At 38.2% G+C, this 26,383-nt stretch overlaps 1 protein-coding gene across 3 annotated transcripts; it reads right to left on the reverse strand.

Annotated features, from left to right (window-relative positions):
• Positions 1-26,383, reverse strand: LYPLAL1 (lysophospholipase like 1). Of its 3 annotated transcripts, none has more exons than XM_063328426.1 (5): positions 26,205-26,383; positions 23,632-23,731; positions 12,516-12,685; positions 1,111-1,226; positions 1-485 (listed from the first exon to the last, which is right to left on the reverse strand). In XM_063328426.1, exons 1-5 carry the CDS (start codon positions 26,287-26,289, stop codon positions 252-254), a joined length of 705 nt encoding a protein of 234 aa, XP_063184496.1. In that variant the 5' UTR covers positions 26,290-26,383; the 3' UTR covers positions 1-251. The 3 variants fall into 3 exon arrangements, with proteins under 3 accessions (XP_063184496.1, XP_063184495.1, XP_063184494.1); XM_063328425.1 differs by lacking the exon at positions 26,205-26,383 and adding an exon at positions 25,796-25,924; XM_063328424.1 differs by lacking the exon at positions 26,205-26,383 and adding an exon at positions 23,819-23,866.

Here is a 26,383-nt window from a genome sequence, read left to right on the forward strand (position 1 = left end):
GTCATTAATTTCCACAGGCTGATGTGGATGTTTATTTAAAAACTGGATGAGAAAACAGAAAAAGAAACCTACATGATAAAATGAGTGTTAATCGTCAGCACCATCATGACACCACTTAAATGAACTTTATGGAATACAACAGTGTCTACCTGAAGCTGTGCTTATATAATGTATATGGGACACCCATATACATGCCATGCATGATCTTAAAGCCACAAAAATCAGAAAGTATATGAAAACTGCATCTTCTTTTATTCGTTTGTTGCTTCAACAGGTAATTTCTTTACAATCCAGGTTTTTAGCTTTTCTATTTCAGTTCTGCTCAACTCATGATTAAGGTTTGGAAAAGTATGAAGTGATGTTGGTACTCCCAGTGACTTTAACATCTTGTTGGTCTCTTCACCCCATGAGTAGAGAACTAGTTCATCAGCTGTTCCATGACACTGAAATAATTCTGGAAGAACACTTTCATTTTTTTTCAAAGCCTAAATGAAGAAGAAACACTGTCAGACACACCACTAAAAATTTTTAAACAATAGTTACAATTACATGGTGACATTTTACATAGAATTTCGTTTATTAACCTGTGTTTTAGTGGTCATATTCTACTATCTTTACAAAACCAAACAAAAAAATACTGGAAAAAACCCTGCACTTCTAATTCAAATGTGCAAACTCCTGACAAATGATAGGGTTTACTTTAAGATCTATATCCCTCTCCAAATAAGAGAAATAGAAAAAATTCATGACAGTAGATGGAGCCCATGAGTATTGTAATTCATCACAAACTTTCAAAGAATAGTTACACTTATGTGGACTCTCTAACAACTAAGGACAAACTTGCAAAGCCTTTCATTTGTTAATCTGCCTTCTACGCTGACTTACTTTGAATAAAATAATTGTACTCTCTGTGCAAAAAAGCAACGAAACATCATGTAAGGACAGCTTTAAAGTCTCACTTCCCTAATACTCTGTTTATTTCTAGGAAATGTCACAAGTTTAGAATATTAATCAACTGCTTCAGAGGAATAAACATTCTATACTTGATTTAAATTATCACATTTTTCTTTTAGCTACACAGTTCTTCAGTAAACTCTACCACACACTCACCTGGTAAACCGCAGAGTCTTTATTGAGAAAACTAGACAAAGCAAAGACTCCTGCCAGATCTTGATGAAACCTATATGCTAAATGCATTGCCATTCCACCTCCCATCGAAAAGCCTCCTAGGATGCAACAAAAGAAACAAAGATTGGATTTTGCTATGTGTCTTTGTAACCCAGCGTCCAATTTATTTTTATCTTCAGACTTCTCTTTTTATACACAATGCAATCAAAAAACATCTTGAGGAATATAAAGGTAACAATAATCTTAAATCAAAGCATGATTCAAGTAAGCAAAACTCTATGAACAGGTAATTCTCACTGCTTTTTTATTCAATTTATTTTTCTCCTAGGCTAGTAGCATTCACATGTGAAAGATCTGTAGCACTACTGTACATAATCAGTGAACACTCACCACTTCAGACTAGTACACAGAGGTTCTGTTTTGTTGTTACACCTTAGGATATGTAATAAATAGGGAAAAATTGCAATGTACCCCACCTGCGCTCTAAAAGGATCTCTGAATTAATGGCATTCTGTGTTCTGGATGTCTCTTCAGCTGCACTAATTCCTTACACGAGGTAATTCTTCAGGGATGATTTTTACATGACAAACGCTTATTCATTAGGAAAGAAATCCAGACTACCACATTACTTCACAAGAACACAGTACATACTGACTGTATCCAGATAATGACCAGGGTGAAGAATGACTGGCTGCTGAAATCTCTTCTAGCACAGAGACGGTAATCAGCAAAAAGGTTATGACTGCAGCTCTACTTCAAGCAGCATTATACTGGTGATACAAGTCATTTGTACCAGGTAATTAACTGGTGTTAATTAGTTGCAAAGTTCTGAGCCCAGACCTTTTCACGCAAGAGACATGAAATAAGGGATTGAAGAAGAAATGCAAAAGTAGTAGACAAAATACCAAAACACTTCAGCTTCCTATCTTTTTTAAGTGATTAAAATGAGACTCCAGAGTGGGAACAGCTCTTTTTCAAGGGCTACTATGTAAGCCCTCTGGGGCTGATTTCTATGCTGCGCAGAAGTTTGACATGGGTGCTAAACAAAACCCAACCAGGACGCAGTGCCCCTGCACCACTGAAACTGAGCCCAACGACACACTGCAACTTTGGTACTTCACTGTATCCTGGCACCATAGAGGAAATCTCTGGCGCACACAAGCTCAGAAGCAGAAAACAATACACTTCATAAATATTAGCCGGGTCACGGTGAAACCATTCCTAATGGGGAATCCTCTTCCAGCATGTTTATCTGCAAGTCCCAGCAGGTCCGAGGCCCTTCTAGCTCACACTCCATCCCACGTCATGACTGGAAGACTTGGCTGGATCTGTGTAGGAAATTTTCCTGAAAACACTAGACTAACACAGACACGAAGTGTTTTCTTACTTTCTCCCATACAACATTATTTTTTGATTTCTGATGAATTTCTGATCAGAACTTCTACTGAATTTCTGATTCTTCTTTCTACTTACTTTCACCTTGCAGTCTTAAGAGATGATTATGGCCAAAAGCTGTAACTGCAGGTTCCTGACTTACAGAACTTGGATCTCAGGGAAAAAGAACAAGACCACACAACGTGGAAGACTGGAGTCTTGCTTTCCTATTTCAAACACAGTGCTTAACAGAATAAGGAGAGTTGTGTCCTCAAACTAGGAGATATAACTGGGATTCCCTAGCTATGCAGCCAGGAGGCTGATAATACCCTGATATTTATCTTTGGTAAATAAAACCAGGGCCTGCTATTTACACTACGAATCAATCTTTAACCAGTTCAAAGTAAGATGTAGTATGTCTAAGTGCCCAGTGGCTGTTCAGAAATAAAGGTAGTCGAGAAAAAGTGGGAATGTGGGTAAACAGGTTCACAGCACACCTTAAACTCACACAGCGCACATCCCATGAAATTTTGAATAAACTTGTTTTCACAAAAATAAAAACAATGAAAATTCTAATGCAAACTTTTCATCTGCATCACTATTTCCTACCAGACATGTTCTTCTGTCACATGTACAAGAATTCTACAATAAAAAAAAAGTAAATATATTGCACAAGTGTCATAGTAATCACAAAAATTCAGCATCATTGACCCCACATTCAGAGAGAGAGAGGGAAAGATACAGCATTCTGAGAAAGTATATAAAACACAAACATTACACAAAGTTACTATGTAAACAACAACATCTTGTGCTAATGTTTCCTTTATTCTCTTCTGTGGGATCCGATCATTTACTTCCTCATTTCATTTTGATCATTCTGAATGATGCTGTCATCCCCAAACCCAAAAAGTAGCACTTATACTTTAAGAGACCATTTTGCATTTGTTTACAAAGACATACAGATATACTTTGTCCAGATATAAAATGAAGTTCATTTCAAGTATTTTAGAGTACAGGAAAAAAGCTGCATTGAAAACTCATTACTAGTTTGTAAATGATTTAATCTAAAATTTTGTACCCAGTTAGTCACAATCTGGCAACACTATCTGCAATTACTCACCAGCAGTCTTTGACAATGCAGTCACCTTCTGTTTAGAAGAATATTAGGTAATGGTTCTTTTATGTGGCTCATACCACTATGAGAAAATGTAATACAAAGGACTAGTTCTTTGAATTTGGTTTTCTGGGGAAAGCCTGAAGTTTATCACTTGATACCGCAACAACCTCTAAGTAAGCGCCATAGAGTAGATCCTTCAGAAACAACAGTTGGAATAAGCATTTGTAGTTGGAGACAAACTTTTTCAATTACAAGAAATATTTCGGTATAAGTGTAAATTTGACATAACACATAAAAAGCATACTCAGTCAAGGACTTGTATAAGAATTCAAATTTTAGATTAAGGAAAAATAAGAGTCAGGCACAGATATTACACAAAACAAAAGCACGAAATGACAGCCAGAACGTAAGCAAAACACAAAAGAAAAGTGCAAGTATGCTTACGTACACAAACGTTCTCAGCATAAAGAATACGTAAATCTCAGATCATTGCTAAGAAGATTGTGTCAGGAGTGTTAATCAAGATCAAAAATGACACGGCAACATTTCAACCTTACATGGGCTGAATATAGCAAACCCTTTGCTTGAGACCAATCTACTTCCAACAGGCAAAACGTGTGCATAGAAGTTCAGAATTTTCCAAAAGGTTTCACATAAAAGCTACGTTCATTTTCCGTTTTTGACTTTATCTCTATTTTTAAAGAGATCTATGAATAATGCTTCTAAACAGTTATGAGTGTTGGTGCTACAATACTCAGGATACCAGTTCAGGAAAGCATCTAACTATTCGCATTAACTCTCCTGCCTTACAAAGGTGGTTTACACACAGTCTAAAAGGTAAGCACATACAAATCAGACTCAATTACGTAAAGCACTCTTTCAGTTGCAAAGAAACTTCACTCAAGTACATATTTATGACCTCAAATCTGCTTCTGTGTGCTAGTTTCTAGGCAATAGCCCTGTTGCAGTGAGAAGAAAGCTGCTTGTAACTTGCTTTGCTAGTTGAGAAAGACTGGCTGAAATCACAGGATCGTCACACTTCCAAATTAAAGAATTTGACTCGGAAGAAAACTCCCATGTAATACTTACTAAAACCAAAACATTCTTTGCTGGAATATCATCTGTAACTATGTTAAGGTAATCCCAGCCATACGATGATGTAACACAGAGTGAAGAGAGACTGAAGTTCTCATATGTAATTTAATTCTGCTTGAATAAAATAGAAACCCTCATCACAGATGCCATTTTTCAGTGACAAAACTTTCTTTACAGAGCTTGTAAATGGCTTTAGGAGACTTTTAAACATCATAGTGTTTGTATAAAACCTTGAGCTCACTTCTGGTAAAGATCTTGATTTATATTAATTTGCCCCTCCTTTGTATCTGTCTGAAATGATAATCTGGTCCACGATGACACTTCAACATTATATCAGTTCAGGAAACCAAATATTTACCTACTGTCAAACTTCAGCTTTATTCATTTCTTTGTACTTGGTCTAACAATGTTTGAGTTTGTATCTCAGAAAATGACTAGCTTTATTATCTACCACAAAGGTTTCTTTATTTAGTCTCTCTCGTGTCCCGTATACATGAGAGCATGCTAAAAACGCTGCCTTCTCCCCCATGCTCCACTTTAGTGCCTACAATGACCTATTCCTAAGTTCAGAAAGCTCTTTAGGTTTTCATTTTTCTTTACAGAAAAAACACCTCTCCAACAAACATAGGTCTGACATTGCCAATTGCTTCCTTATATATATAGATCTGACTGCAAAATGCCTTAGTCAATTTGTTATAGATACCAATTATGGACTTAGGAAGCAACAAACTAGATCACTTTTTTGGTCTTTCCAGTATAATTTTAATACATGATCAAAGCTGTTTTCCACACTAGAAATCAGACGTAGGAAACAAATTTTAGTTTTTAATCACATTTAGTGCATGAATTCTGGGATCTGCATGGAGTACAGATCTTCTGCTCCTTGCAGAGACAGACCTTGAGCTGTTCTTGCATGAATTTGAGTGGCAGAGGTAGAAACTGCTTCATTACAGCACAGAACCAAAAGAGAAAGAGAAGAAGCTAAGATCCCGACTTTGATGTGATAAGGACTGGGACTTGGGTTTAGGGGTGAGTTTTGGGGTGTTTATTTTGAGCACCATTTCTTTACTAGTTTCTCCCTACTAGTTGTTCTTCATCTTCCCTGTATTTCTTCAAATACGTCAGTACAGCTTTTGTAACAGAGTGGCAAGAGATAAATGCTACAGTGTACAGTGCCTGTGCCAGAACACTGCAAGGAGAGACAAATACTCTCCTATTGTATAAGGCTCCACTAACACAGAAATTGTCTGCCCATTCTGTTATCATCACAATACATTACATATTCTTGCCTCATTTTCTTTGCATTCTCCCAGCACTTTTCATTCTCAATTTCTCCTTTCTTTACGTATTTCAACTTAGAGTATACTTTAATCAGCTTGTTATCAGGAATTTTTACCTAAATCTACGTTTCAGTTTACGTTCTGGTCTCCCCAGGGACTTTCTGGGATTTACCTTCCATTAATGGTAACAGCAAAACCTTGTTCTACGCATCATCTGCGAAGAAGCTGACTTTCTGCTTTGACCTTCCCTTTTCAACCATGAATGTAAGTATTATATACATTTAACAGTGTTCATATATCAAGATCAGTGAAGAGCACAAATGCCAGTGGAATTGCAAATTCCCTTCTCCACAGAACTCCCTGAACACTGCTCCTGTGTAAGCGCTCAAACATGCACTTTATCTCAAGTAAATTTCCTCACGGCAGTGATTTTCTCCTTTTAATCTATTCATGAAACTTCACTAAGCACCAACCTTACACACTAGCAAAACTGCAATGAATGGTTTCCACCTTTGATAGCCTTTTTATTCTGTTTGTTACTCAGTAACTGAGTCTTTACAAGAACAAAGGCAACTTCCCTGGACTCGCTCAGCCACTTCCTCTTGTTAGGAACATGAGCCAATTTGCCATCCAACTTTCTCACCAGCCAAAACACATTTTGAAATGCGTATTTAAGTGGTACAAGTTTTACCACTTTCTTGTAAAAGCAAGTATACAATAGTTTCTAATGTATCAACTCACTGTAAAAACCAGACCGAGTTATGGTTTTATTTTCAACTGATATGGGTAGTAGAGCAGAACCCAACATGTGTACCCAAGGAATTTTTAGTACCAGAAGGAAAATAAAATCCATGAAAATTCTCAAATCAAGATGTTACTCTATCAAATCTAGAGCTCGCTTTATTTACCTAGTGCGCTTTCTTGGTTGTCTCTGAGGATGACAGCACAGCTGCTGCAACACTTACCTCTCATTTTCACAGTCAGCATAACTGCACAACATGGAAAAAGGAAGGAATAGCCTATTTTTTATGCTCACAGTACTAATGATTTTAAACTGAATCACAGAAAAGAAACTAGAAAAAAGGCTCTTTAAAGCAAAGAATAGTAAATCACAGGAACAGGTTGCCTTGGAAAGCTGTGAACCTTCCATTAATGTAGATATTTTAGAACAAGTCAGAAAAGCAATGGTAAGGATTTGCCTAAATAGAGCTGAACCTGCACCAACACATGAAGATGGATTAGCGAATGCTGTTAAGCCTCACTCTTCTATGATCTTATAGGCACGACTGTGAAGAAAGTACAGGTTAATGTGCGCCCTGTGGCATGTCTACGCATGACTCTCAAGCATTCTAACAGCCCATCCACCTGTTTAATTTTGCACAGAATTCAGGCATATATTAAAGATGAGTAAGCATATGTTTTCAACAGAGTTTCTACTAAGCTGAAAAGATGAGAATTTGATTCACTTCATAATTCTTTTCTTCCCAAAGCCATTATCTGATGATAATATATGATGACAATATCATGATTAAATTATTTTTGATTTTATTGCTGTGAGCCTTATTTACTCCTAATCTTCACTATCGTTTGCTAAACTTGTCATTCACCATGCAGATCGAAACTGAGAATGTGCCACCTTTCAAAAACCCTTGTTTCTAGATACATTAGTGTGGACATCGTCAAGATCCAGGAAACAAAGTGACAAGTGGTGGATCCTACTCTCTGGTTAAAATTATTAACATTTGAACCTCCTACTGAATGATTTATGAAGGTAACAGAAACTCATTTGTTAACGTCTCTTGCTTGCGCATCAGGAAGTAAAAAGAGTAGTAGAGATCCAAAAGAAAAATAAATGGCCAGTTCGTGTGCAAACAAACAAGAGGAGCAAACATTTTCCCCAAAGTACAAATGCAATGCAAATTTACACTGACATAAAGAAAATGAAGAAAATGTTTGTTGGTATTATGAGGAGATGAACCAACACCATTGTTTTGAGACCAGCATCTCAGGCATAATTCAGATAAACCCCAAAGCCATGTAATGGGTGCTACAGGAAGAGAAATCTCATTTGAATTGCAGTGACAAATGGCAATATAAACCCATTAATTTACTCTGTGACAGCAAGGTAGTAAGCGCCTTTAAATGACAGACAATTATTTCCTAATAAAGACAGGAGATATAAGATTGTATGAGTGACAGCAAAAGACTTAGAAGCCAAAGACATAAAATACCAAGATTATAGGTGAATTAGTTTGCCTAACATTTTAACTATTTATTTGTGATTTTTTTTATCTTCCCATACTTAAATCATCGTCTTTCTCTGAGATGTCAAAACCAAGATATTTCCTCCTCATCCCATTCTCACACACACTGAGAGAGATGGCAATGCTAATATTTACAAGAAGCACAGAGCTTTCATGTTACTTCCACCATGGTTCAGTAGCTATGTAAAAATTGTAGCAATAAACAAAAAGTGGTTGTTTGTCTTGTGTTATTGTTACAATACAAGGGGTCAGGAATCATGTATGTGTTTCTTGGCATACAGTCAAATCTACAGGACTGTTATGGAAAGTTTATTTTCACTGGCTGCTTACACAAGTGACTACAGGTGGCAGAGACCAACACGCTTGGATCAGCATTTCTGTGCTATACAAAAAGTGACCTGTAAAAGTACGAAACTAGCACTAAATTAAGAACAAAGAAAATAGAACAAAAGGACTGCCTTTCACTGAAGTGTAGTTGACTGAACTGAGCACTATCGGAAGGCTCCAAATGTGAAGTGGCCATTTCTTTCAAGAGTTTCTAACATATTCTTGAATAAGATTGTTGAAATCTTTGACAATTTCCACCTAAGTGGAGTTATTTTGTAGTGCGCTATCACTATGGAAGCAGTGCAAAAACACCGACAAAACCAAATACAAGAAAACAAAACAAAGCAAAACCACCACCACCTGAAAAACCAACTCACCTTTAAACAGAAAAGGAAATGACCATCACACATTTCAAACTGTGGTTATTTGCTTGTTTAGCTAATTTAGCAATGAATTCAGGCATTTATACAGAAGGGATACATCCAGTTTTTAGGAAGGGACACTATCAAAGCTCCAAGTGTCAGAATTTGACTGATTTTATCATCCTCTTTTATCTCCAAAGTCAATATAAACCTACTTACAGGATTACTTGCAAGAAGTGCTTTAGCCAGGAAGACCAGTAAAAGTAACTCAACAAGAATGTTTAACTAAAAAGTGACTTCCATTATCAAATTCTGGGGATGATATAATTATCAGTCAGTCTCCTTTCCTTCCTTTTCCAAGGTCAGGGGAACTAAGCCTTAATAAACCAGAAGTCCACTTCCTTCAAAAGACTTCTGTATTATTAGGAAAGCAACTCAGAAACTGTCAGGAAATAGGAATGGGTAGATAAGCCATGTGTGCTGGTGTGCTGTGTGCTGGTTGTTACACTAAATTGATATCAAGGTTTTAATGATAAGACTTTATTTAGGTCCAGTAAATTAAGTAATTTAATTCTTCAGAAGTAGATTCATAGAGCAGCTGTTAGAAACAAGGCTGCACCAATATTTTTCTTGATATAGAAAAAGAGGAGTGGAATTGCACAACCTGGACTCCATCCTCAGCTTTAGAGTTCTGCCCTACAAACAGCCACTTGCAGATTTCAGAGCTTAACTGTGCTACCGAAACAAACAGTGCAGGCTATAATGTCTTTCAGAACAAACGATCTTACTGTGTCCACAATATTGAGCCTTGTGGAAAGTTTGAATGGCTCCAGAAGGAGAATCACCCCCGAGAACACCAGGTGTTGGGCTTCTCATTTTCCACTGTTTGAGAGCCTGCTCCTGCTTCCCGTCTTCCCACTTGCTCTCCTTTGCACAGTGCTCCCTCAGATCTTGCCTTCTTATCCCACACCTCTGAGCTGTCAGCAGCTACCCACCTTACTGCTTGCCTAACACCTCTCTCACCCTCATCTAACAATATCTGACACTCATCCTCAGCCTGTAATTTCTAGTCCGCTATTCCATATAAAACCATAACCTTCAATCTTGTTACCCTCCTCATTTTCTTTCCACTCATTAAAACTCCCACTCATGACAAAATAGACAGTCCCACAACCCAGTTCTCCTTAACCCTTTACCGTCTCATTCCCTGTAACTCGCTCTTCATGCAACTGCTCTGCTCTCTTGGCTTCTGTGACCTACCTGAAAAGGTCCCCACTGCCCTTTACAGACTCCCAAGTCCTCCAGTCTCTTCTGTCAACTATTTTGTCTCTTTTCCATAATAAGATAAATACCAGTATTCCCATTATGCATCTTCAACACAACTCAACATCGCTGAATGCACTGGGGAAATATTCATAGCAACATTTCACCGTGGTTTCCTCTGCTATAATAGTCTTATTTTTCCCTTCACCTCAAGAAGGCTGCCTCCTCCAACTCTATCACACTAGCACTCACAAATCTGATGTCTCCTCCCTACCCATTACCTCAAGCTTTCTCTTCTCGTACCAGATGAATATTCTTGACTTTTTCAAGGAGAAACCTAAAAACATCTCACAGGAGTTAGTTCTTAAGACATTCTAAGCAAGTGACCATATCTTCCATCATCTTCTGCACACCAATCTTTCTCAAACTCTGAAAAATTTCAGGCCACACACTTCTCCCTTTCCAGTGGACATTACAGTTTGGTGCAGACATACTGACTACATCTTCATAACCAAACCTTGGCTTCATATTGTCTTTCGATCAAAATGTTATAAAGCTGCCAGGTACCTTTACAAAATTCCTGATTTCCTGTAAGAAACAATGTCAGAAGATGGGCAATTATTTGCATGAAGTCACATCTAGAACAATTAAGAATGTCACATTATGCTGACTCAGATAAATACTAAACCCAACCCTTACGCACAAAAACCTTACAGGACTTCTAACCTTCATTCTCCACTGCATCACACACTGGTTAATCATCAAAACCAGTGCAGAGAAGGCACAAAGTTCTCATGGAAGAACACTTAATCTTGTGCAGCCACAAGTGACACAATTAATTTTCCACTAGTGAATTTCTTATGCATCCACATGGTTCCCCTTTTGCACTTTGGCTGGAGCTAATTCAAGGCTGCCTTATTTTGCTTGTTGCACGAATCTTAGACTCAACTGTGAGCATGTATGCACATAGTCTCTGTCACAGAGGCAAGGAAACAGTGCCTTACTATAGAAGCCTGAAATCAAAGCTTTCAAGAGTGAGAAAATAAGCATAATTATTTCTGATTTACAGATAAGGAATGCAAATACACAGAGAAGGGGACTTCCAAAGAATCTACGGGCTGAAACAATTGGTGCATACCAACTTCCTTACTCTGCTTATGATTTGTAAAACAACTTTCATCAACTGCAGATCAACTGCAGTCTCAGTAGATCTAATTTTGAAGGCTACCGAAAAAGGAGAAAAGCCTAGTAGCAAGCTGGATCTGTACATAGCACACCTCCCAGCACAGCCTACAGAAAAGCACCTGCGCTTCTTCAGTTGTTTCCAAGCCAGCAGGTATAATACAGGAAAGACAGACCAAAGAGACTGCGCTGACAGCCATCCAAAACAATGCATTCTGCAGCCAGGGCAATAAGCCAGAAAGGGAAAGTAAGCAGAGGTCTTCAAAGAGCAACATGGGCTGGACCAAGAAAACGTGTAGGCTGCATGGTAGTGGCTCCACCACGCAGGATTTTGTTGGCTTGACTCAGCTGGCCATAAATTTGTAAGTTCCCACATTAAGAGTTTTTTTCTCCCCAACCTGAAATAGTCTGTGGTCTAGGGATGGGACAGGGAGCCAAAGACTTGCGAATTCTTATTCCTCCTCTGACACAAGCTACTCCATCCCCTCAACTCCTCTGCATCAAAATCCCACTGTTTCACAGAAGTACTGTGAAAGTCACTGGAAATTTGTGGAAATTAAGAGGGACAGGAAGACAGACACGTAAGAATTATGACAGCTAATACTTCATTTGTTATCAAGTGTTGAGCCTTCATGATGTGTAACATGAATTTTTCCCCATGAATTAACTTAACCCTAAATGATTAGAGCAGTAAGGAAAACCTCATGATTATTTATATGCCACATGTCATTTTATATGCTACACATTTATGTGCTACAAGTCATTTTGGGAGAGTATGCTTTTCCATCCTGAAAAGGAGCTAAAAGGAAAACATGAAATTATGTCCTTTTTAAAATAAATAATTGCCCACTCTGTATTTTAAATAATTATTACAAATGACTATTTACAATAAACACAGTTTTAAGATACATTTTTGAGGACACTGCTGCCAGTTAGCCACATTTCCCACCTGATACAGGTTTAAACAGTGATTCAATATTCTTGAGGACTGGCTGCTGAAGGCGTTGTTCAGCAGTTGCAAGGCACGCTCGTGAGCTCTCAGGATGGACTAAATTCAAAGTAGAGGATCTCTTAAGGATTAAAAAAAATTAAAACAAACACATTAAAAATAAGTCTATCTTACCTATTAGTATCCTATTTTTTGCAATGTCATTTTTAATCTCATCATTGATCAAGTCCGTAAGTCGCCGGCACATAGAATCAATACTTTCGATGTGTTCTGGACAGTCATTAGAGATCTTATACCTGTCAAACCACACAGTGGATAACGCTCCCTTCATAGGTGTATATGGCCTGGAGTGGTTGAAGGAAAGAAAAAAAATGATTAACCAAGCATAAGACCTAAAGCCTTCAGCATACCCGATAAATAAAAACAATTCAGTTTCTCTCCAGCAAAGAAGAAGGAACCTCTTTTGGCTCTAACTCAATTCACATCCAGTCACATTGCGTTGTCTTGCATTCAAAACACTGTCCTTCAAGGATGAAGACAACATTTGGAAGCTGTATAAAATACAAGTTTGTTTGTCAAGGTTGATCAGGTCAGTTAAACATATTAAATCCTAACCCTGTCAAGAAGTTCTTAAACCTAAACAAAATTAAGGTTGAGACCCACCTTGGAAAAGGACAAACTGAAGAAACTGCTAAACAAGACAGCTTTGCAGGAACTAACTTTATGGCATTCAGTTGTCTTATTCTTGTTGAAATTGACTGAAGATGGGTATCATAAACCTATATCCATTTACAAAAATTTCTTCTCTGTCTTATTTTCTTTTCCTTACATACAGCCATCCTCACCTTAATGGGGCAGGTATCTCATAAAAATAACTCAAAGAAATGCCATGTTCCTTATTGGATTGGTGCACAGACACAAATCAGAGACATAATGATACTTACCCCCCATAATACTGTGCTGTCATATTAGTATTTCAAGTACTTCAACATGCTGATCAATCCTCAGATAATCAGGGAAACTGCAATTCAAAGCAGCCTTTTCTTTGTTTTTAAATAAAGAAGATGAATAGAGCCCTGAAATCCCAAGAAAGGTGATCTAATTGCCTTGCAATGGCCCTACAATTTAATACCAAACTCACTACTTTGAGATCAATGCTTCATCCCAAACCCAAGCCCCCTAAAATCCTTAATTGCAATGTTTAATCAGGGGGCACATTTTTCATTTTTACTTAAGCTCAGATCAGATTACAATCACTGCTGATAAACAGACGGCCTTTGATAAATTTGTCTGAATGGGAACCCACTGAAAACGCTCAATTGACTTCTGTGCTGTCTCTGTGGTTTCTTTCAGTACTAGGATTAAACAAAAACACAACTAAGCTAAAATGAAAGAGCCACTATTTCAATTATTCTTAATGAAGGAACAAATTCTGCCTTTATTAATATCAGAGAGGCTTCACATATGTAAATGGCTATTTCTAACCAGAAATACTGCCACTAGTATGAGTGTACAAGAGGCAGTATACTATTTGCATTACTCAGTCACACAAGTCAAAAATGAGAGAACACAGATTTTCTTCTGCCCGGTGCCATGAACATGAAATAAAGTCCATGACTTAGAAGCTGGTAAGCCAAATAGAAAGAAAGAGGCAATAAACAGCAACGATAGGTACAGACAGACTACACTGTTTCATCTTTTTGAGCACAGCTTCAAGAATGAGTACCTAAAATCAAATGTTATTCAAAATGGCACACAAGTTATGTAGTCAAGTTTAGTACTGTGTGTGCCTTAAGTAGCCCCTCATTTGCTTAATTCAAACCGAACCATATAATTAAGCACCAGAATTAACAATATTTTTTTTTCAAGTTAAGCCTTACTTGTTTATTAAAAAAAGGTAACTCCTAAATTAAAGTGGAAATATTTTGTATACCCAACAAGTTAAAGCTAAGTTTAAAAAGTGCTTTTCTTTTCCTTTTTTAATTTCTCCTTAGCATTACCACTGTTCTCCAGGATTCTTCACAATTAATTGATCAACACCTAAGAAAAAAGGTCTCTAGTTAACAAAAATCAATTTCTAAGAGGAGACATTCCAGCCAAAAATATCAACAACAGCAGAATCAGTAGAGTTTCTGGAAGTCACTGGGATGATGTGATGTACAACAGACTAAGCACTTGGGCAAACGGCATTTAATTCATGGTTTTAGTTTCTCTCAAACATTTTTACATCAATCCTGGTTAAAATGTTTAGCAGTCAGAGTGCTTCATTTTCTGGTAAACCCAGAGTACCTTATATTTGTGTGAGAAAAGATGTGTAAGGTTTTATTATTACAGCAGGTTGTCTCAGGATTTCCATGGAAGGAAGATACATATTTGTATTACATTACAGAAATATTAAAATGTGTTTCCCCACAACTGAAAGGCAGAATCATACAATTTATAAACAGGACAAAACCCATGATAAGATTATAATACTTGATCAGGCAATGAAAGTCAGGACTTTTACCCACTGTCTTTGCAAATTCTTCAGCGAGATAGATGAAAGACTAACGTTTCTTAACCCCACAGGAAAAGACCCCCAAGAAATTGGACAAGATGCTTTCAGCTGTCTCAAAAACATCCTTGCAACCACTCTTGATTTCTCAAAAATGCATTAAAAATAACCTTTACATAAAGCCGAGAAGTAAGATTCTTTTAATGGTTCACCCAACTGGCACATCTGTTTAAGTCATTCACCTTGTTCCTTAAATAAATCCCTTTATTAGCTGGCACACTACAACTCAGACATTACCACGGTAAACAAATATGTTTGGCATGGAACCATCTGTACAGCTCCAAGAATACAGCACAAAATTTTTTCATACAATTAAACCACAAAAGAAAAAATAAAAAGAATCCCTATGTTACAGTGACACGAGAGGCTGAACTAAAATACACAAAAGCAAAGAAATACAGAGTGGAGTTAAAACTCCATCCGCTAACATCAGCATGGTCTGTTAAGGACAGTGTCAGACCTTTAAGTCTGTGTGGTTTTTGTTTTCTTAAGTTTAATCAAAACTTGAAACATTAGTCCCAATGATTTTTTCCTCTGTGCCTCACTTCCATTATTCTCTTTTTAAAATGATACTAAAAATAAAGCTCCACGTCTCTAAAATGTGTGCTGTTGAAACTCGGAATGAATATATAGCCCCCAAGTTCTGTGGGGGTGTTTTTTGTTGTTGTTGTTTAGTTTTAACAGGGGTATGTGTTTTTGTTTTGCTTGCTCTGAAGCACACAAAAGATTCAAACCCGTATAACAAAACAAGAATCAAGAACCCTCTCTACTGGGATATACAACTTCAAAACTTGTACTCATATTTAAGAGACATTTGAAACAATTTCCTATGAATTGAACTAACTCTTAACACTTAAAAGTAAAAGAGAAAAGAGGACGTAAAGGAGACATGGATAATATTAAACAGGATTTAAGAAACTGCTGGCACCCTGAGGAAAAGAATCTTTAAAATGCTTCCCAACATCCTCTAATCACTCTAGACCATGCTTTCTGCTTACTTTATAGGTCTTATTTTTTAAGGGTGTGGATGAGACTGCAGTTTCAAGAAGATCCTACATACCTAACATTTCAATGTCTTAAGAGGAAAATAGATCCTGTAATATCTCTGAAAGTATTTAGCATCCTTTCAATCTTTTAAACATGTGTTCAGATAGAAGTAATTTTCACTGTTGATTTCACTGTAAAATTTCAAAGTAATACAGATCATTCAAGTTTTCAAAAATTGAAAATAGGTTAGCTTCTGCTAATGTGAGTTATATACTAACCACGAAAACATAATCAAAGCAGGAAGCAATAACATCATCTTTTTCTGCCTTCCTGAAGATTATATACTCAAGACCTTCTTAATCACATTTAGAAGTCTGCTAAATAGTTTGAAATTATCTTAAGTTAACAGAAGTGGAGAACAACTGAATGATGCTACACAAGGTTCAAATTCAGCTCTAAAAACATGTCAAATCCTATCTCCAAAATGATGCTATTATAGCATAGCAATTCACATAAAACTACAGCTGTTTTTGTTCTTTATCCAATAAATCACTGTCCCTGTCCAACATTTTAAGTTAAAAGACAAGCAAGCACTTCTAGCTGCTGTAAATAAGAAACATAAGAGTAGCAGACAGCATGTTGATAAATAGTAAATATTCTTCCCCCAACTCTTTCTCCTGATGCACAATTGTAGTGCTACCTTCACACTCAGTGCTATGATCACCCTGCTAATGCAGTCACATAAAACCCAGACCACTGGTGCTGGCTTACAGCTTTCTTGAAGTTCCAGACAGCACTTCCTGAGATGTCAGACAGAACTGGGAATTTATAGTGAAGTTAGGCTTCAAGAATCAAAGAAAGAAAGAAAAAGATCAAAAATTTTTAAATCCTTACTTTTGCTTTCAGCTCAAACCCATCTCCTCTCAGTTAGGAGGCACAGAGTTGCACGAGACACTGTAAGAAGACTTTTGGAAGACTGTGGAGCCCTTCAAGAAAATCTACAGAGCACACTGCCAGACTGCTTAAGTTGTACTTTGCTCTGGTGAGATCCCACCTGGAGTACTGCGTCCAGCTCTGGAGCCCTCAGACATGGACCTGTGGAAGCAGGTCCAGAGGAGGACCACAAAAACGATCAGAGGGCTGGAGCACCTCTCCTACAAAGACAGGCTGAGAGAGTTGGGTTGTTCAGCCTGGAGAAGAGAAGGCTCCGGGGAGACTTTATTGAGGCCTTTCAGTACTTAAAGGGGGCTTATAAGAAAGATGGGGACAAACTTTTTAGCAGGGCCTGCTATGACAGGACAAGGGGTAATGGCTTTAAACTAAAGGAGGGTAGATTTCAACTAGATACAAGGAAGAAATTTTTTATCAGGAGGGTTATGAAACTCTGAAGTAGGTTGCCTGACGAGGTGGTAGATGCCCCATCCCTGAAAACATTCAAGGTCAGGTTGGACGGGGCTCTGAGCAACCTGATCTAGTTCAAGATGTCCCTGCTCATTGCAGGGGGGTTGGATTAGATGACCTTTAAAGATCCCTTCCAACTCAAACTATTCTATAAGCAAGTCTTGACTCTCCTAAAGCTGATAGCAGGTTTTTCCAATGAAAGCAAATTTATTTCCCACTCCCAAATTCTCTCCTAGCATAATCTCACTGCTGATACTAGTACACCGCAGTAGAAAATCTGGTCCATAATTCTGCTTTTTAATTCCCACTATCTGCTAGAAGCAGAAAGTGAATTTTAAAAGAAAAGAGGGGGAAGGCAGAGAATCCACCTATTCAAATCAGAAGTGTTAATTCAACGCTCTAGTCCAAGGTAGATCTTATGTTATACTGAGGTTCAACATATCTTAATAACGAAGCTTTGCAGTATGGTAACAGAGCATAAGATGTGTCAGAAATTCAAACTGCTTAAACTTGGAAGTATACTTTAAAAAGTTTTAAAAATGAAGGCAAAAGTCATCTCCATGAGGAGTAGTTTCACCTGCTCCTCAGAAAAGGCTGTGCCTGTTCACTTAAACACATGCAAATGCTTTTGATAGAGTTGTTCTGGATATATATTGCCTGAAATGAGAGCTACCTGAGCCAGTACAGAATGGTCACCTGAAGAAATACAATGTTGGCAGCTTTTGTTACTTGGGACAGTATCTTATTTATTCAAGACAAAGGAAGCTGCAATAGAAGCTGACAAAAAACTCAGCAGGACAAATTCCAAGTTTGTTCCTGTTTCTTTGTTTCTATTTGGTTGTTGGGTTGTGGGTTTTTTTGGGGGGTAGGGGTATAAATTGTGTGGATTTGTACTAATCAGAGAAATGTCAATAACGTTATGATTGACAAAAGACCATAAATGACCTTTTCTACACACTGCCAGTTCTTCGGCAACCAGCTAACAGTGGCTGCTTTACAAATTCACTGAAAGAAAGTGACAAGAGGCAAATCAGGGTTCAATCTGCATCAGTTCTCCATTACGGGGTTTAAAAGACACTCTGGGATTCAAAGTGGTATCTTTCACAAGCTGGTGGCAAACAACACTGAGTATGGATGAATGACACTAGCTAAGCACAGAAACCCCTGAAAAGGCTGTAAAACAAGAGCACAGAACAACGCATAACTTAGAACCCAAAACTGCTTGCTGGAGGGGCCATATAAAAACCACTGTCTCCAGCTCTTCTGTATTGGAAAATGGTTGAGAGAAGAAAAACAAGAGGAAGGATGTCTAAGAGCATGAGGTAGCTAAAGGGATTAGAAATCCAAGATTATTGCCATTATATTCTACTTGGTTTTCCCCAAGCGTGACTAAAGTATCTCTGACAAGTACTTATTGCATTCCACATGGCATTTAGTACATGACGTAAGCATTACATGTATGTATATTCATATGTTTTCCTCACTTAATGCAAGAGGAGAAATAAAAGGAAAATAAGAAGTTTATCCAAGCACGCTTCCATCTTCATTATGCAAAATATGTTAAATTTCGACTTACGGGAGATGAAAGAACCACCCCATGACATCAACCAAAACCCTTCCCATTTGTCCCTCAAATTTCCACCTCTAGAAAGACTTTGTGTTAAATTTATGAATGAGGTTAGGGCTTACAAAAGTGAAGGATTAATAACACTTGCTTGAGCCAAAAACAGTATGATAGGCACGGTGCACGCTCCCCTACACAGCTCCGCCAATCCATCTCCAGTCTGACCTGCAGTACCCCTGCTGCTTTTCCAGTCCTAGGCCTCTCGCAAGTACAGACTGCCAATGTAGCTGAGCGGTGCCAAACTGTCTGGTGGTTTTGTGACACAGCCAAATGGGGACTACGATGAGCTGAAACTCATTTCCACCCATGAGCTGAGCAAAGATGTGAACTTAAAGGAAAGGCTGGAGTGCCAGGCCATATAAAGCTGAGCAGTCCTTACAAGCCACGTACTTAGAGACAAGGGAAATTAGAATAAATTGAGAAAAAAAAAAAAAACAAACAAAAAAACCAGACAACGAATTCTGCTTAGAGACTTACTGGCCACAGAAAGGTACATTGAGTGAATGTCAAAAAGATCCATAAAATAGCCGAAGAACTATTAATTTCAGAAGTTTACTTTCTGACTTGCAAAAGAGAAAGACTGTCAGAATGGAATGCTAGACAACGCAAAGAATCTTTGACCTAGATTTTTTAAGGGAATTATAGAAGGTAAGGTATACTTATTAAAACAAGTGGAGCCTAAATCGTTTTAACTTTACCACGTTAGCTCCTGCAATGCCAATTTAAACTATCGCTTTCTATTTAAAAAAAAAAAAAAAAAAAAGAAGGTTAAATTGGGTGGTATTCAGTTCTGATTTAGAAACTCAATAGACATCCAATGTTTAAGTCACAGTTGTAGCAGCTGAAACAGTATTTAAAGCTGTATACGTCCTGACCCAAATAAAAAAGGAAAAAGGAAACTCTTTCCTTTAAAACTATTACTGTAGATGTGGCTTTAGGGATTGCATCAGCTGCTGGGACTATGATTTCAGCTTCTCATTTTTAATTGAAAGATACACATTAGCATTATGAGGGAGAAGAAATGGAATTCTGTTGTGTTTAACAAGTTTAATCTATGTACGGATGCACTGATGTTGAAAGAAAGCTAGATAAAGTTAAAAGAACAACCTACTAAAACAAGTTCTCTATTCAAGTATCTCAGTTGCCTATGTTACCAGAGAAAAAACAAAACCTCTCTAAGCTATGTCTAAACATTTTCATTTGTAAGGCAAAATTTGCATGTACTAGATACCTGTATTTAATTTCCAAACATATTGCAAATTCAGGTGCCACTTCCCTTACTACATCACACTGAGACTTCAAATCCACATATTTTTCCCTTTTTTATTTAAGCATGCTTTTTACCACAAGCTTTTTACTTAGAAATTTTGCAACTTTTTCTTTTTTTGATATAAATTGCACTGTCTACATTCTGTTATTTTTGCTCAGGAAACAAACAAATACGAGACTCAGGACTTTCCAAAGTGATGGGGGATGAGTGTGACAAAACACTGCAAAGACTTTACCTGTCCAGGGGACATCTAATGATCATACCCTGCACATTATAAAAATGATTAAAGAAAAGTAAATCTTTTTTAAAAAGTGTAACTTTTTTAATAGACCTATAGAGAAGAGTAAAAAAAAAACCAAAACAAAAAAACAGTTTTATAAAATGTAGTTCAATAATGTTCTATTGCTTTTACCCATAAAATGGAAGTATCCTCTCTAGTGTTTGCCGAAATCAATGCTAATGAAGCCAGAGAACATATTTTAGAATTCTCCTAGATTATATGCTAGGCTGGTTTTCCAAAATAATTTTCAAACATACGGACTCCTGAATCAAAACACGTCTGAACCTCTGATGTTTTAGTAAATGAAAAGTATGTATGTTTCAGCGCCTGGGATAAAATTTAAACAAAACGTAAACAAAACCCCATCCACCCTCCACAAAGTAAAAAAAATAAAATTCAATGTTTTGTTGAAAAGCATGAATTCCATTGCTTTTCAGAACTCTATTTAATAGACATGAAGAATGTATAAGGCCAAATCTATAGATCTATAGTCAGAGCTATCATTTATATCCATCAAAAACGTGAAGAGATACTCCCAACCTGCAGTTTACTCTGCCAAAGCCTCTAATGTTGCAGTAATATCATCAAACCTGCTTTTACTGGCATAACTGCTTTGATGGAGAGCATTCAATGTGTATGTGGTAAGTTATGCTGGAAAAGACAGGAGTTTATAGAGTATGAACTACATCCACATTAACAGTATTTCGCCAGAAGAGTGTATTAGCCGAGCAATCCTAGTACGGTCTTGCTTGACTTCAAGCTTTTCTTTGCATCATCAGTGTAAAAACCAGCTGGCAAAGCTTTGCACTCTGCTCCTATAATGGACAATGCAGTGGCAGGTTGTGCCACCCACAGAAACTCCCACTCACACCAGTGCAGCTTTCTCCCTCCATATCGCTCTGTCTCTACATGACCAAAAGACTGGATCAGAACCTTCTTCAGTATATCTACACACCTGTAACCATCTAGCTACAGGTCTTATTATCAAGGATGCTGAATTCCCTCATTGGTGCCAGAAGCATTTATGAATTCTTATCAAAACATATATACATACGCACACAAAAACAGACCATATATTTAAGTTCCTAATGCACATATAATTATTTTAATGTCTGCCATTCAAGGTTGGATGTTCTAGGCCTTGTTTTTCCTTTCTATTGAAGAAAGGAGAGCAACCATTACAAATGCTTCAAAAAGCATACTGTGTTTTGGACTTGAATGAAATGGGTCTGTAAAGGCTCCTGTTATTTTGGTTTCAACCAATAATGCATATCTTCACAAACTTCACTTCAGCATTGCTGCAAACAGTGGCAAATATTATTGTACTTAAGGGTATCTGCTTTATTTCAATATGTCAGCTAATGGTGCTTATCAGCAACAGAGGGCTGTACAGTAATATTCCCAAGCGTACTTCATATTGCCAGTCAAAGACAAACAGTGTGGGTACTTTTTATTCTTTGAATATACAACTTTTCACAGTTTTGTTAAAAACCACTTCTGAATCAACTCATGCATGACCTCTGTCTGCTCTAGGAAAGAAGAGTAACCTTGACTTAAAAAAAAAAAAAAGCAAAGAAGTGGAATTAACTGTTTATTCACATCTTTTAATTACAACACTATCTGTCTTCCCATCTGTTTACTAAAATACTGAAATCCAAAGTCTGAAGATAACAACAAACTCCCCACAAACACCACTCATTTGAGTCAGGAGATCTTGCTGGTTAATCATTTATACATAGTTTACATCTGTAGTTATACAAAGAAACCAAAACAAACGAGAAAACAAATGGACCCCAGAAGTGCAGCAGGATAGAAAAATGAAGCACTGGCATAACAGATGTGGCCTGAGCTGCTCTGGCTGCATATAACATGCGAAGAAAGACTATTTCATAGGGAAGCAAAAACTCCTGCATTTCTCCAGTAACTGCTGTGCTGATAGGGAAGAAATGGAGCCTGCCAGTACGTGTGATGTGCCACTGATAACTCTAGCCATCACTTTAGCCTGTCATCAATGAAGTAATGAGCATGTTATTTACAGAAAATCATATTCACTACCTGCTAACCCAAAACACACTGCTTCAAAGACTTCCACTCACAGGCGTGATTTTCTGTTACACAGTGAGTACATTCACACTGCAATCTCTCAATTGCTTTTCCTGCCTAAGTAGATCATAAAAAAATACATGGGAAAGTTTTTTTTCATGTATTAGTGAATGCCAGACAAAATCTGCTATTATACTTGTTTATACCCTCCAAGAAAATTTTTTCTGACTTTCAAACCTGTACCTCGACAGTCCATGTAGAATGTCACAGTTTCCTTTTCTTTTCAGCATTCATCCATGCTTACACACAAACTCAGAAACTTAAGCCCCATTGCCTTTCAAGGAAACATTTTCCTGACTTAGTCACAGACACCTTAAAAATGAATTTATATTATGAAAAATTAAACATCTCTGAAATATACATCATGTCTTTAGACAGCTAAATATGGAGGTAGGTGCCCAATTTTTAGCCTTTAGGTTTGACCTCATTAACTTTCACTAGGGGTAAATATATTTTTCTGTATTTCCGGTCTAACACCGAACACAGGGTGTCATTTAATAATGAGATTTGTGCCTACAGCAAATGCTGAACTCAATTATCTTTGAAACAGTTGGGTCAGGATTCGAAGTAGAGGAAATGTGTAATTCTAAATTCCCAGTCCTTTCTCCAACAGCTGAAGATCTTTCATGTCCTACTTGCCAAAAACACTGACCACCGTCAGAACTGAAACCTGACACTAAATACAACAGAATAATTTAGTGGTTAATTTATGGGAATTAATATTAGGTAAGACTGTGATCCAGAACATGGCTCTATAATGCCATTACAACACACACTGGAGTATCTTCTTCTCTTCATATCAAGGAGATGGAAAGATACTATGAGGACAATACCTGAATTTGAATTAGAGACTGTGACTTCCATGAAGTCTTAATCCTTTAGAGTCTTAAACACTTAAAAATCACAGTCCTTGGGCAGCAATGCACTATGGAACTCCAGTTTTGCCAAAAAACATATACATGAGAAAGAAGGAGGAAGTCTTATGACAGTTCGTACCAACATTCATAAATGTATTTTACAGTACTGGAATAGACTAACTTAATACTACAGTTATCATATATAAAACAATACCTGGTAGGAGCTGTTGGGTAAATTACTTTTATATGTTGAAAAGCCATGTCTTGATTCAAAATTTGTTTTATCCATGCTCTTGCTCCTTGGCCAGTATCACCTGTATCACACAAGAGTACAACAAGAATTATTCAGTGCATTTAGAAAAGAAACTATACAATATAAAACATATTTAAACCAGATTGACCTAATTTCTAAATCACAAAGTTAATCCTCAAATCACTTTCTAGAATAACCTCAATCCCCTTTTCAATGAAAACAGACTCAAAACTTCTTAGAAACAGACTACTTAAGAAGTCTCACTCTTAGCTTTGCCAAGATCAGCAGAAACATTTACAGTTAACGAAGCTAGTTTGTCTATGAAAAGTTCATAGAAAACTCATTAAGAGAAAATTTAACTACGACCTTCTGTGTGTCAAGAGTCACCATGGTCCAAATGCTCTGCAACTGCTGTAGAGCATTTGTATTTTGATTTGGTAAGAATAGAATTTGAAGGGGAGGGGAAAAGAGGGGAGACTGTGACACCAAACAAAACTCAACAACCTTCTGAAAAGCTTGTCTTTCAGGCTGTTCTTAGATTTTAGCATTATATGCTCTTCTGAACACTACTAAAAAGAGTGCACAGAAAATTCTGCTTTGAGTCGAATTATTTTCCTTTCAAATACAGCTTGAATTTCCAATTTTTTTTTCAGTGCAAAGTTTAAACTTAAAAACATGTTAGATGTAGACTGGATATTAGGAAAAAATTCTTCACCGAAAGGGTTGTCAAACATTGAAACAGGCTGCCCAGGGAAGTGGTTGAGTCACCATCCCTGGAGGTATTTAAAAGACATGTAGATATGGTGCTTAGGGACACATTTCAGTGGTAGATTTGGCAGTGCTAGGTCAACGGTTGGACTCAATGATCTTTATGGTCCTTTTCCAGCCTAAAGGATTCTATGATTCTTTGCATGTTACAAGATACAAAGTTGTAAATCTAAGTCTAAACAATTATTATACATTTGTTACTTCCATTTGCCTTACCTCATGACCTACTAAATGGATCCTCTACCTAAATTTGATGCACAGGAATTCTCTAATATTTTTCTAAAACATTTTCTTTCTAAAACATTCTCCACTTGTTATAATTTATCTGGAGCAACCATTATGAACAAAAAGGATTCATGCCATTTGACTGCCACTTTCCACCACAACCACTGTACAGAAGGTTTACAATTCAGGTTCACAGGCCAGCCACAGCAACGGCACTGCGGCTATTTCTGTTTTAAATTCTACTCTGCAGAACTGCTAAACAAAACCAAGTAACAGCGGTCTTGTACTTCCCCATTGCAAACATTATGAATGAAATCATATCAAACATGAAAAATTGTAGAGTACTTTAACCACATGTGGAATCAACCTCTAACCATAATCTTCCCTTACTCCTCCAACATGACAGAAAATTATTTCCTCAAGCATTAAAAGCATTAGCATTACCAAGAGGGCTGAACACATCTAGTGAACTTTCATTCTTTAACTCACAGAACTTGAGAAAAGCAAAATTAAACTAGATTATAAAAATGAAACTAATTTAATAAGCACGTACATCTCTGTTAAACAGAAGCATCAGCTAAAAGCAAAACTAAGAGAAAGACACTGAAAGAGTTGAGCATGTTGCCACATGCACGGGGGCAGCTCAATAGAATTGATTCCCAGGGCCTTGATGTAATAAAGACCTACGATGACTGGTTTTTTTCAGGGTTTGTTTGTTGTGTGGGGTTTTTTCAAAGTCATGTGGACTTTGTTGTTGTTATTTAGCATTTTAGAAATAACCTTTAAGAAAAAACCCTGACAAAGCACACACTCCCCTCCTGCCCTCGGTCTGGTCACTGATACAAGTGGCTGCCTCCTGCAGATGGTGGCCATGAAGCCAGTTTGGACGTGGCCAGGATCCTTCTGGATGGAGAGAAGTCAGTCTATCAACACTGGCTTTTAACAGGCGCCAACAATACTTTCACCCTGAGCCTAAAAAGGCCAAGAGCCATTTTAATTCTGTAAATCGCACGTGGCTACCCTGAGAGTGGAGGGATTAAGGGAACATCTTCTGGAAAAGCAGTTCTCATGGCAAAGAAGGCCGGGCCGGTGCGTACCGGCACCGTCCCTAAGCCGCACACCGCCGACCCACCTCAGCCCCGGGGCGGCCCAAACGCCGGACCCAGTCCTCGCACACCGTTTTTTTTTTTTGCTCACTGAGGCTCCTACTGGCCGGCCGTCGCCGCGCTGTCCCCGGGGGAGGACAGAGCCGCAGGGACGGGGACACCTCACTCGCCTCCTCCTCGCTTTCCAGCCGCGCCGAGCCTGCCGGCTGCCGCGCTGGCCGTGTCCCGCTGATCCCCTCACAAAGCGCCGGGCCGCCACCGAGAGGCCAGGTTGCCGGCAGGGCCCCGCCGCGCAGGAGGAGGCGGCGGCAGCCACCCCGGCCCCGCGGTCAGAGGGCGGCCTCCCCCGGCCCCGCCGAACCCCGAGCCCCAAGCCCCGGCCCCGCCGCAGGGTAGCAGGGGAAAGAAGGGAGTGTAGGGGGGAGAAGCAGCCACCTGAGCCGTGCAGGAAGATGAGGGAGGCGGTGTGCCTGCCCGCGGGGAACACCACGCTCCTTTGCAAAGCTGCGGGCGCCGCCATACCCAGCACTCTCACTCTCTTTCTCCTCCTCCCGCTCCGGCCTGGCCTGGCCTGGCCTGTAGCGCGGCCCACTGCGCCGGCGCAGAGGCAGCTC

This window comes from Chroicocephalus ridibundus, chromosome 3 (genome assembly GCF_963924245.1).
Source record: "Chroicocephalus ridibundus chromosome 3, bChrRid1.1, whole genome shotgun sequence".
Classification (NCBI taxonomy): domain Eukaryota; kingdom Metazoa; phylum Chordata; class Aves; order Charadriiformes; family Laridae; genus Chroicocephalus; species Chroicocephalus ridibundus.

Excerpts from the sequence above, each read along its gene's own strand:
- LYPLAL1 (XM_063328426.1), bottom strand. The coding sequence starts at position 26,289 with ATGGCGGCGCCCGCAGCTTTGCAAAGGAGCGTGGTGTTCCCCGCGGGC. Across the intron at positions 1,227-12,515 it reads AAAAAATAGGATACTAATAG|GAGGCTTTTCGATGGGAGGT; the intron begins GTAAGATAGACT and ends GTTGCATCCTAG. Across the intron at positions 486-1,110 it reads AAGACTCTGCGGTTTACCAG|GCTTTGAAAAAAAATGAAAG; the intron begins GTGAGTGTGTGG and ends TTCTTCATTTAG.